The sequence below is a fragment of the Chiloscyllium plagiosum genome, unplaced genomic scaffold (genome assembly GCF_037043375.1).
Source record: "Chiloscyllium plagiosum isolate Xiang-an unplaced genomic scaffold, Cpla_swu_hap1 HiC_scaffold_14, whole genome shotgun sequence".
NCBI lineage: Eukaryota > Metazoa > Chordata > Chondrichthyes > Orectolobiformes > Hemiscylliidae > Chiloscyllium > Chiloscyllium plagiosum.
In genome coordinates, this window is record NW_028270152.1 from 55,592,224 (window position 1) to 55,604,468 (window position 12,245).

Consider the following 12,245-nt stretch of genomic DNA (forward strand, 5'->3'; position numbering starts at 1 on the left):
TACATTTATTAACATAATGACATGTTACATGCATATACCTCCTAATCCAAGAACCACAGTTTTAACTTGTTTCTACTAATAATGGTTCAAATTAAACCTGAGTTAATGCTCACTACCTGCATACAATTCAACACAAATACTATATATGTAATGATAAATATGCTATACGTATAACCTGTTCATTTCAGTGTGAATTCTCCTGATTATGTTCAGGAACAACTATTGGTTTGTCATTTAAAATTTTTTTTTTGTAGCATCTGAGTGTTGTTACCTATACTCAATTGCATTTCCCCCCCTCCCCCCCCCCCCGACTTCCTCTGTTTCTATTTGGAATCTCACCCAGACAACCAAATATAGTTCAGAAGTTCACAGCATCAGAAAGAACTGATGCAGCTACCTTATCGTGCAGAACAAGCGTCAAGATCAGGATGGGTGATCTTAATGTGAAAAGCAACATCAGTGATTATCAACTATTGCCCGTGATCAGGCTGCAATAATGGTTCTTGTTTCAGAAATAAATTATTAGATCACCAGATTTTTCACAACGGAATTGTACAAGCATTACAACAAATTGAAATAACTTTTTCTGTTAAGAGTAATGTACTCCTTTGAAAAATCACAATTTACCATTCTCTTGTTCCAAGATGTACATTGCTATTAATTGGTTCTAGTTGATGTAACCAAAATATTGATCCTGCACTGTGTTGGTAGTCTCTGTACCTCTGGGACAGAATGGCTCAGTTGAACTTTACCTGCCATAGAGCTGTATCACACTGGGGTGGCTAAGAAAATACTTGTTTAATTTTAATATTTTCAGAATAGTTGGTGCATTTCTACATATGGGAGCAGATGACATCTACTCTTAGATTGTTTAAATGCTTCTGTCAGGCTCGTAACAAACCCATGAAAATGAAATCCAGATCAAAGTTTGTGAGAAGATTTGTAGCTCGGGTGCTCGTTGTTGTGATTCTGTTCATCAAGCTGGGAATTTGTGTTGCAGACGTTTTGTCCCCTGTCTAGGTGACATCCTCAGTGCTTGGGAGCCTCCTGTGAAGCGCTTCTGGATGTTTCCTCCAGCATTTATAGTGGTTTGTCTCTGCCACTTCCGGTTGTCAGTTCCAGCTGTTCGCTGCAGCGGCCGGTATATTGGGTCCAGGTCGATGTGTTTGTTGATAGAATCCGTGGATGAGTGCCATACCTCTAGGACTTCCCTGGCTGTTCTCTGTTTGGCTTGTCCCAGTCAAACTCATGTTGCTTGTCATCTGCGTGTGTGGCTACTAAGGATAGCTGGTCGTGTCGTTTTGTGGCTAGTTGGTGTTCATGGATACGGATCGTTAGCTGTCTTCCTGTTTGTCCTATGTAGAGTTTTGTGCAGTCCTTGCATGTGATTTTGAACACTACGTTGGTTTTGCTCATGCTGGGTATTGGGTCCTTTGTCCTGGTGAGTTGTTGTCTGAGAGTGGCTGTTGGTTTGTGTGCAGTTATAAGTCCTAGTGGTCATAGTAGTCTGGCTGTCAGTTCAGAAATGTTCTTGATGTATGGTAACGTGGCTAGTCCTTTGGGATGTGGCATGTCCTCAGTCCGTTGTCTTTCCCTTAGGCATCTGATGATGAAATTGCGGGGGTAACCGTTTTTGGCGAATACATTGTAGAGGTGTTCTTCTTCCTCTTTTTGCAGTTCTAGTGTGCTGCAGTGTGTTGTGGCCCTTTTGAACAGTGTCTTGATGCAACTTATTTTATGTGTGTTGGGATGGTTGCTTTCATAGTTCAGGACTTTTTTAGATTAGATTAGATTAGATTACAGTGTGGAAACAGGCCCTTCGGCCCAACAAGTCCACACCGACCCGCCGAAGCGAAACCCACCCATACCCCTACATTTACCCCTTATCTAACACTACGGGCAATTTAGTACGGCCAATTCACCTGACCCTGCACATCTTTTTGGATTGTGGGAGGAAACCGGAGCACCCGGAGGAAACCCACGCAGACACGGGGAGAACGTGCAAACTCCACACAGTCAGTCGCCTGAGGCGGGAATTGAACCCGGGTCTCTGGCGCTGCGAGGCAGCAGTGCTAACCACTGTGCCACCGTGCCGCCCACAGACTTGGTCTGTGTGTGTGGCTTTCCTGTATACCTTTGTGGTGAATTCTCCGTTCGGTGTTCTCTGTACCATCACGTCTAGGAATGGGGGTTGGTTGTCCTTTTCTTCCTCTCTAGTGAATCTGATTCCTGTGAGTGTGACATTGATGATCCGGTGTGTGTGATTCAGGACAACACTACTATTATAGGACAAGCCAAACAGAGAACAGCCAGGGATGTCCTAGAGGCATGGCACTCATCCATGGATTCTATCAACAAACACATCGACCTGGACCCAATATACCGGCCACTGCAGCGGACAGCTGGAACTGACAACCGGAAGCGGCAAAGACAAACCACTATAAATGCCCGGAGGAAACAACACAGAAGCGCTTCACAGGAGGCTCCCAAGCACTGAGGATGTCACCTAGACAGGGGACGAAACGTCTGCAACACAAATTCCCAGCTCGGCGAACAGAACCACAACATGAAATCCAGATGCTGTGAATATGTACTTTATAAATTAAGTTTCAGTTCTAATTGTATCAAGTGTAGTTGTTAAAAATTTCAAAGAAACAAGTGATAATGAAAAGAAATTAGCTTACTTTAGAATCTACACTAGTCTAAACATTCTGTTATTATATGTAAACTGATGGGAAATTGGACGATACAGGAGACATAAGGATATTTCTGATGGATAACAAGGTCGAACATTGACAGCAATTGTCAAACAGGTTCCGCTGTTGCTACATTACAATTTGCAAAATTTTCTGGCTGGATTGTATTGGACAGCACTTGCAGGAAAATGTTACAACAGATTCAGAACAAATGTGTTAACAGCCCAAACCTTGCTGGATGATCATTAAATTTAATGTCGCATTTTTAATAAAACAAAAAGAAACTTTCTCGTGTAGGCAGATTGTTCAAAAACTGACCACTGTCATATGTAATTTTCTGTAATCACAGCTCAGTAATTCACTGATTCATATCATATGCTTCATTTTATGGGTCAATAGTCAAGAAGAACATCCATATTTATATGGGTAATTTGATGTTTTATAAGACAGAAGCAGTCTGAGGCATGGATAGGGTAAACATGTCACTAGGTGTTGCGACAATGCCAATCTTGCTCCTTAGTTTGACTTCTGAGAAAAGGCAAGAAAAGGCAAAGTGAAATGATATGAGATAGGAACTCTGCAGAGTCTCAAAAGATAATTAAGAAAATACAAAATGACAATGGAAAAATGAGGACAAATTCTGAAAAATAAGGCAGGCTGTCAGGTGAAATAGTGAAACAGGTTAGTATTCAGGGAAAATGAGGGAAGAGTATGATGGTAACAGTGAGAGAAAGAAAGGTTAGCTGTATGAAGCTTGAAAGCAGTTCTAAGGTATTCCAGATGAGTTGTGTAATGCAGTAATAGTGTAATCATTGACATTGTTAAATTTCGTACAAGGATTGCCAGGAATTTATTTTTAGCTAATGTGTGAAGCCATGTCAAGGAGGAGAGGATGTTCCATTACTCATTCATAGCAATTCTAAATTTACAAAAAGGATTTTCCCCGAACACAAACACTAACACAAGCCCAGAAATTACAGTCATGAGAAACAACATATGCATAACATACATAAGAAATCGCAGCATGTGCAGGTAATTTAGCCCCTCCAGTCTGCTTCGCCATTTGACATGAGTTTGGCTGATCTCATCTCAGACTCAACTCCACTTTCCTGTCCATTCTCTATAACTCTTCCACACACAATGAATTAAACATCTATCTCCTCCTTAAATTTATTCATTGTCCCAGCATCTACCACACTCTGGGATTGTGAATTCCACAGACTCAACTCTTTGAAAGAAGTGATTTCTGAGTTTTAAACTTAACACCCCTTAATGTCACGAGTACAATCCAAAAACAAACCTGAATATTCATTATTAACTGGAGTGAACACAGTTTTCGTGCTGCATATATTTTAAAGTATTCTGAGACCTTTATTTGTTGTCCTTTCTGTCATAAAGTTTCAAGAGTCATACTTGTTCATTGGTTAGATATATTACAGATAATATTTGAACCAAATAATTATGCACAACACCCAATGTTAAAAACATAAGACTGGACTTTGTATCTAAACCAATTTAAGAGTGGAAGGCCATGCTAAATCTGCATTGCTATCGATTCCACATCTAAAACATTTGGGTCCATTTGTTTTAGGCTCACAAAGGTTCGATTCCCTGAAACTGCCAATTACAGGCCTAATGCTTGTTGAAGTTTCCTTCAGTGATAGTAGCAAAGTGATAGGGTCTGCCTTACTAAGCATTCTTCCAATCACTGATTGTGATTCAAGATGGCACTGACACATGAAGACATTCTGTGAGCTTTCTACAGCAGATTTTATTCTCACATTCTTTACACTTATTCTGCACTTTTAAAACTTAATTTACCTTCTTTGCTGCTGTAACTTTGTATTCCTCCCTCTGTTCAATCATCCTGCGTATTATGATCTGCTTGTACTGCATGCAAATTAAAAAAAAACTTTTCACTGTACTTAGGTACATGAGACAATAATAAACCAAATCAAATAATGCTGTCCTGGCTTCACAGACATTAGGATCTCTCCACTAGGTCATTCAAACCAATTTTCCAGGACTACCAGATGGCTCCTGTCAGTGAAGTAGGCAGCTTAACATTGAAGGATTTCCCTCTGGCAAGCTGCGTTTGGATGGTAGCCAGTGTGGAATCTAATTTCTGTGCCATGATGTTGCTTTAGATACAGTTAATCAAGTTATGCTCTCAGTACCTGTTGAAGCATGTTGGCTGTAAACTCCATAGCCTGGTGATGCTGTTCCTCTAGCATGTCCATATGCAAACCATCCAGGAAATCGTTTCGGTCATCATCCATCCAGCCTTCATCCAACTGCATTTCATCAATAAAGGCAATATAAATAGGTTATAGTGTTTCTGCAGTCCAATTCCTATCTATAGCATAATGTAAAGCAATAGCAATTTCCATTTATGGAATGATTTTCATAATCATATTTTCCTATGGTCCTTCAAATAAGTGGATACTGAGCTATAGGAGGAACACTGGAAGAGGAGCATGCCACTCAGCCCCGAAGGAAGAATGGCGAAACCTTGGTGACAAAGGTGAACTTCAAGAAGTGTCTTCAGCATGGATGGGAAATGGGGAAGATTATGAAACAAAATTCTAGAATGCTACATCTAGGCTGTTAACATCACAACCATGAATGGTGAAGTCATGAGGGTTGAACCCAAGAAATCTGCGAAAGGGATTCAAATCTGAGCCAGGTTGAAGCGTTTTAGAAAACAGTGATAAATATTTTCAACCTGAGGCAGTACCAAGATTCAATGTAGAACAATGACAGCTGGCAGGTCAGCAGGCTTGGTATAGATTAGGATACAGACGGCACTGTCCCTCTAATCTATGTGCATGTGCAACAACCCAGAAGTAATCACAATGGCTGCATAGAAGATTTTCCCTCAAGATGGTGAATGTTCATGCTTGTGTAAAAATTCACACACACTAAAATGAATCAGTGGCACAACAGAAAAATTATTAGAAGTGATGAACGATGAACAGCAGAGTTTACAGCAGGTCAAAGGTTGTGTGGGAGAGCATGAGAATAGTTGAATCCAGAAGCAACAAAGATGACGACTCCAGCAACAGTTGCTAAGGTGGGGCTGGAGGTGAACATTGTTAGAGAATAGGCTGTCCTCATGATGCAGAGAATAGTGTTCAAAATTCAGTTTATGGGTAAACAGCATGCTGACACTGCATTAAATGGAGTTTAACATGACAGTATTAGAAAATGGGATGCAATGAGCGGCTAAGTTACTCAGTCTTCAAAGCCACCCGAAAACATTTTCAAATCCTATATACTGATTCAGACATTAAGACAGGATCATGACTAATGCCCTCTGGGAGACCATTAGCTCCTTCAAAAAACAGATAAATCTCTCGATCAAACAGAATTTTGTTACCATATCAAAAGCTTTGACATAGGAAATGTTAAATTAATAGATAACGAATCATTAAGTCAGTTCTGAAAGTTAATATGAACCATAATGGTCAACTTTAGAAAACTAAGGTGAAGTTTCTCTGAACCTTTAACACTTTCATAGATTTCTGCAAGACAAATCTGGTAACGTTTGCCATTTTCCAATCTCAAACCCAGAAGAACTAAAAATCGCTTCTCTTCAATTGCACTCATAAGATTAGTTAATTTGGCATAGAACAAAGTTACTGAGAAACAATTTTAATTTGTATTATTTTTCAAGCATGGGCATTATGATTCATGATCTATGTTGGCTTCAGTGGAGATAGATAGCATTTGACTTTTCTCCGATGTCTCACTTAAATGATAATGGTGTGCAGCCCAGTACAATGCAGATGGCTGGTTAGCTGTATCGATAAAAGGTTGCCTAGGGGTGTGAGAGGTCAGCATGTGTTCCAAACAGCCTACAGCTCTTAAAAGAACTGTCCATTTTAAAAGGAAACAGTGTCGAATAACTGAAGGCTATAAATAACTCACTGAAACACTGGAATTGGGAAGGAACATGGGCCACTAGTTAGAGTGTCCCAGGATGCTACAGGGTTCAAAGCCTTCAGCTGCCTTACTGGAGACCCTAGTGTTGGAGGGGAAGCTAGTTGAGAGGCTGTGTTTCCATAGTAGGGTAAGGTTTTGACTGGGTGAGCAGAAGGGACTGGGAATAGGTGGCAATGAAAATAAGTGTTCAGACTCTGAGAGTGGTGACAGACTGCTGGAATATTGCATGCAAATCAAGGGTTGTGGGGATAAGGCAGGAATAGGATACTGATTGAGGATGATCAGCCATGATCATAATGAATGGTGGTGCTGGCCCGGAGGGCAGAATGGCCTACTCCTGCACCTATTGTCTATCGGAAAGATTGTTGTGAAACTTGAAAGGGTTCAGAAAAGATTTACAAGGATGTTGCCAGGGTTGGAGGATTTGAGCTATAGGGAGAGGCTGAACAGGTTGGGGCTGTTTTCCCTGGAGCGTCGGAGGCTGAGGGGTGACATTATAGAGGTTTACAAAATTATGAGGGGCATGATTAGGATAAATAGACAAAGTCTTTTCCCTGGGGTCAGGGAGTCCAGAACTAGAGGTTTAGGGTGAGAGGAGAAAGATATAAAAGAGACCTAAGGGGCAATGTTTTCACACAGAGGGTGGTACTTGTATGGAATGAACTGCCAGAGGAAGTGGTGGAGGCTGGTACAATTGCAACATTTAAGAGGCATTTGGATGGGTATATGAATGGGAGGGGTTTGGAGGGATACGAGCCAGGTGCTGACAGGTGAGACTAGTTTGGGTTGGGATATCTGGTTGGCATGGACAGGTTGGACCGAAGGGTCTGTTTCCGTGCTGTACATCTCAATGACTCTATTACTCTATGACCTCATTCACATGATCAAAGCCGGTGAATATATTTTCACATGACCTTTTATCTTGTAAATTACCAGGCCATCATACTTTTCAATATACCACACTCCCATCACATGCTGCAGTACTCAACTGTCCTTCAACAGGTTTGCTCAGGCACTACTTGGTGGGAGTGGGAGACGCTCTGTGGAGCAAAAACCTGTGGTTGTCACTCAATATAATTGTGTCAATGCTTCTAGCACCACCAAACTATCAGTGCCCCTGTTATTGCTGGTTAGTTAGACACCGAAACTGTTGCCACTCATGCTAAGGTGGTACTGCCCAATTCTTTGAGTTGCTTGAAGGCACGCTGTAAGGTCATCTGCAGTTTACCCTGTGGAAGTAGGTATCTGCTGCAGCCACTGAAGTGACACTGTGCAGAAGCACTAGGACTGGTAAAGACACCTGAAAGACAGGTACTAAGCAAATGCCGAGAGTGAGTAGGCAAATTCTGTTTTATTTGAATTGGACGTGTTATTGAATCAAGATGACATGAAAAGATTTTTGTGGGTGGCTTTCATTTTTTGACGTGGGTCAGTGGATGCTGCGATGCAGCCTCTCACATGAAGGGAACATCGGGTCCATTATGGACTGGGGTAGTTATATCGATGTGAACACATCTACTTGGTCTTTGGCCATCTTGTTTAAAAGGATTCAAGATGCCATCTTTTGTTCTCCCATTTCCTTTTGGTTTGAGTTGCCCCCTCCAGATCCATGGCTGTAGACCCAAAATAACAATATTTGCTGTGGTGTCCATAACAATCACAAACTTGGAGCCTTCTTTTAGATTGCACTGAAGTGCTTTCCTACTTGTAATCTAGGTTTGTTCAATATATCGTATCAGTTTTATGATACCATGATCTTTTGCTATAAATTCTGTGTCCTATGATCCTGCTCCATTAGCTACCTGGCAAAGTTATCCTGACCAAATCACACGGCCTTTCATCCAGCCTGTCTGTCCTCAGGAAAGAACTGCCCTTATCTTGAGCAGTTATCCTCTGTAATCTCTTAGATGCAGCAATAGGAGATATACTGTAAATCACTGATGATGTTTCTCTCCTGCGCGTGAAAGGAGCTGTTGATGTGGAAATAGAAGGAGCTAATGAATTTTACAACCTCCGGAAGGGCAAGGCTTGCAGACCAACAACCACCTCATTGCTGAAGCTAAGTTTCCATTAGCTGTGCTGCTGGATCAGTTATAGATTTGATAAGCGCTCTCTGAATACTTGTGTTGGGTAGGGTCTTCGCACCTATCGCATTCACAGCTACCTTCCCCCCAACCCCAACCCCCTCCCATTTATCTCTCAGCCACGCAGCCCACAAGCCTCATTCCTGGTGAAGGGCTTATGCCTGAAACGCTGATTCTTCTGCTCCTTGGATGCTGTCTGACCTGCTGTGCTTTTCCAACACCACACTCTTGACTTGTGTAGGGTCTTCCATAGATATCGTCCGCCATCTCCATTCTTGTACAGCTTCACCTCTCTGCCATCTCTACTGCAATTCTTGCTCACATTGCAGACCATGCAGCATTGTTATCACAGGTCCCATCACTGGATCCAGTTTCAGTGCTGACTGAAAATATCAGCCTGTGAAAAACAGCTCTAAAGACAGCAGCTCAGCACTTCACAGTGGGGTGGCATGGTGGCTCAGTGGTTAGCACTGTTGCCTGTCAGTGCCAGGGACCCAGATTTGATTCCCGCCTTGGGTGACTGTCCGTGTGGAGTTTGCACATTCTCCCCGTGACTGTATGGGTTTCCTCCGGGTGCTCCGGTTTCCTCCCACAGTCCAAAGATGTGCAGGTTAGGGGAAGTGGCTTTGCTAAATTGCCCATAGCGTTCAGGGATGCATAAGTTAGATGCATCAGTCAGAGGTAAATATAGGATAGGGGAATGGGTCTGGGTGGATTACTCATCAGAGGGTCGATGTGGACTTGTTGGGCCGAAGGGCCTGTTTCCACACTGTAGGGGTTCTATGAAACCCAGGCTCATCATAAGCCAGTCAAAAACACTGAACATATTGACTCACTCTTAGCATAGTCTCGGCCCATCTTGCAAAAGAAAGTTTGATCATTCGTGACTAACAAGCAAATTTGTTAATGTCACATCACATTAGCTGGCATTGCTGCAAGGCATCACCATAGGGACCGAATCAGTTGCCTCTGCAGGACACAGGGACACCTACATCAGTGCTTTTCTCAAAAATGGTATGCGACCCAGGCCATGGTGAAGGTGATTGGCAGCACTCTGTGCTTCATCAGGAGGTGATCCAGCTTCCAGATTGTGGTTTCCAGTGGTGTAATGGATCTGATATTCAGGCACAGTGTCTTTGTCAAATAAATGGGGGGAGAAAACAGGAAGTGCTAGCAAAACTCAGCACATCTGGCAGTATTCAACAGCGCGTTGTTTTTTGTCCTGATTTTTTCCAAAATCCACAGTATTTTGTCTTTAAATTATTAAGACAGCCTATCATTCTGTGCAACTGATTCAAACGCAGCAACTGCTGTGCTCAGTTATTTTTTCCAATCTGGGACATATGAAAACTAAAACCAATAGAGAGAGAGAGAGAGAGAGAGAGAAAGGCCAGGATCTTGCTTCATACCTTCAATTTTCTTGTATACTGTAGAGAAAATAGGTATCTCAACAAACAAAGGGTTAGTTGGCTTCAATTGTCACATGGTCATTTCTACATGCCAAGTGACCCAAGTATGGTCATTGTGAGTGATTTCCAGTTTCCTGTAGATTTTGGCTTATAGGTTTGGATTACATCTGGGCACATCAAGCATTTACACCGAATTACATTCTCCCATTCAGTTGAGAACCCTAGTCACACTCAGGATGCTTTGCCAATGGGATAGGAGATGGGTCTTATTCACCCTCCTTCAAGATAACTGTTCCTAGTGACACTCTGAGGACATTTCAATGGCTATGGAGTGTAAAAAGTTCAATGATGCAAATCGTCAGCAACTTTTGGCCGTGCTTTCACCTCTGTGGAATGATGAGGTGCCACATTTACAGGCCTCACTGTCATTTAATGCAGCTTTTGTGTGAAGAAAGTATAGGCACAGATGAAGAATTTCCAGCCTCATCATCATCGGCCTGTGTTATCTGTAGGAGCAGAAGGACTCAGAGCTCAGAAGGACTGGTGGCCATCCCAGCCCAGTAGTCGCTTGCTGCTCTGCAATGTCATGTCATCAGCTCAATTCAAGGAGCAACTATGAACGTGTGTGGCACCTCTCAACCCTCAACCCCATGTCATTAGTGCCATTTTTCTGCAGATCATACCTATTTGTATTGTTCCCCTGTGATAAGGAGAGACAAGCACCCTACGTGATGGAATTCGCTCATATTGCTAGCTTCGCTTTGGTATCATCAGTTAACCATCAAGATTTCAGAGTGTGATAGACTGCAAAGTTGTCTTGAAAGTTTTCAGCTTCTTGTGAAACACCATTGAACCTGAGAGAGGTCATGCTTTGTCCAGATTTTCTCAGCAGGCCAGTGCACTATAAGGGAGAATGGAGATGTGACGTGGCCCACTGTGTATTTCCTAGACTTGAGTGGCAGAGGGATCCTTTTGACAGCTGCCAATGATGTATAGATTTATGACTGATTCCATACTCTCATACACAAAGTAGGTGCAGAGTGCGTGCAGGTCATTTCCAAACACAATTCTTGCATATTGCTTTTAACCTCAGTATTATCCACGCTAAATTGGTTGTAATCATTAGTCACAGTTCAGGTTCCTTCACCTCTGTTGTCATCTGCAATCAAGGAGTAAGTTGATGGTGGGAAATGAACAATGCTTGGCTATTGCAACTTCTTTCATTCTTGAGATCTTTAGGGCTTATTTCCCATATTGGCATGACTTTGTCAGGTTCAATAGCAACAAAAGTAATACAGCAGATATTTAAAAAGAGGAGCTGCATATATATTTTCAAAATGTGTCGCACACTCCTGTCTTTGGAAGTTACAAACAGGCCTTCAGCAGTGTAGTTAATGCTGTAGGGAGTTGCAGATTGTGACAGTCTACATATTCTAGCAGCTAAGTACTGGAAGAACAAAAATGCAAAGTCATTGAGTACCGTGGATACCTTGACAGCCATGGGCCACAGCCACCTACTCCTCTTTAGCAAAGTTTATTCCAAGAGGATGCAAAGATTTGTGATCATGTTCATGAATGTCTGAGCCTTCAGAAGCACTGTTATCAGAAAGGGCTTGGAAGCCAACCCTTAGTGTATTGACCCTTCGATGAGGGTATTACCTCCTTCGGGGTACAGCTCCATATCTATCCTCTCTGGAACACGCAGATGCATGTAGATGTGGAGAGGCATCTGCTGAAGTTATTGCCCCACTGCTATGACTGCTGAGCTAACGCAAGCTGCACATCCTTCTCAGAGGTTTAACTAATTTCAGAATAGGTACACTCCCATGGCAGAGGGAACCAATGTAGGCGCTAAGGTAAGATCACCCTTAGACATGACAAAGACACAAAATTGTAGTCCCAACAAAATCGGTGAGTTGATCAGGGGGTAATGCTCCTTTCAGTGCAAGCCTTCCAGTCTCATTCGAAACTTATTGGCTTCACTCTTCATTCTTCTCATTTCATGTCAGTTTGGTTTCCTTTAAAGGGCTACTAATTTCATTAAAGTACCACAATTGCTTCATACCAGTTCCATGGCAGTTCCTTGCTGGATGCAAGCAGCTCAGGGGAAA

The 12,245-nt window shown here is 42.3% G+C and overlaps 1 protein-coding gene across 5 annotated transcripts in view; it reads right to left on the reverse strand.

Moving 5' to 3' along the window:
- Positions 1-12,245, reverse strand: part of pdzrn3b (PDZ domain containing RING finger 3b) — a 307,213-nt gene that overhangs the window by 4,183 nt on the left and 290,785 nt on the right. For 3 of the 5 annotated variants that reach the window (XM_043708359.2, XM_087994458.1, XM_043708364.2), the window contains 2 exons: positions 4,874-4,990; positions 4,518-4,586 (listed from right to left, as the gene is read on the reverse strand). In XM_043708359.2, coding sequence (XP_043564294.2) covers positions 4,518-4,586; positions 4,874-4,990 — 186 coding nt within the window. The remainder of the gene's footprint in view (positions 1-4,517; positions 4,587-4,873; positions 4,991-12,245) is intronic. The other 2 variants (XM_043708360.2, XM_043708365.2) reach the window with 1 other exon arrangement.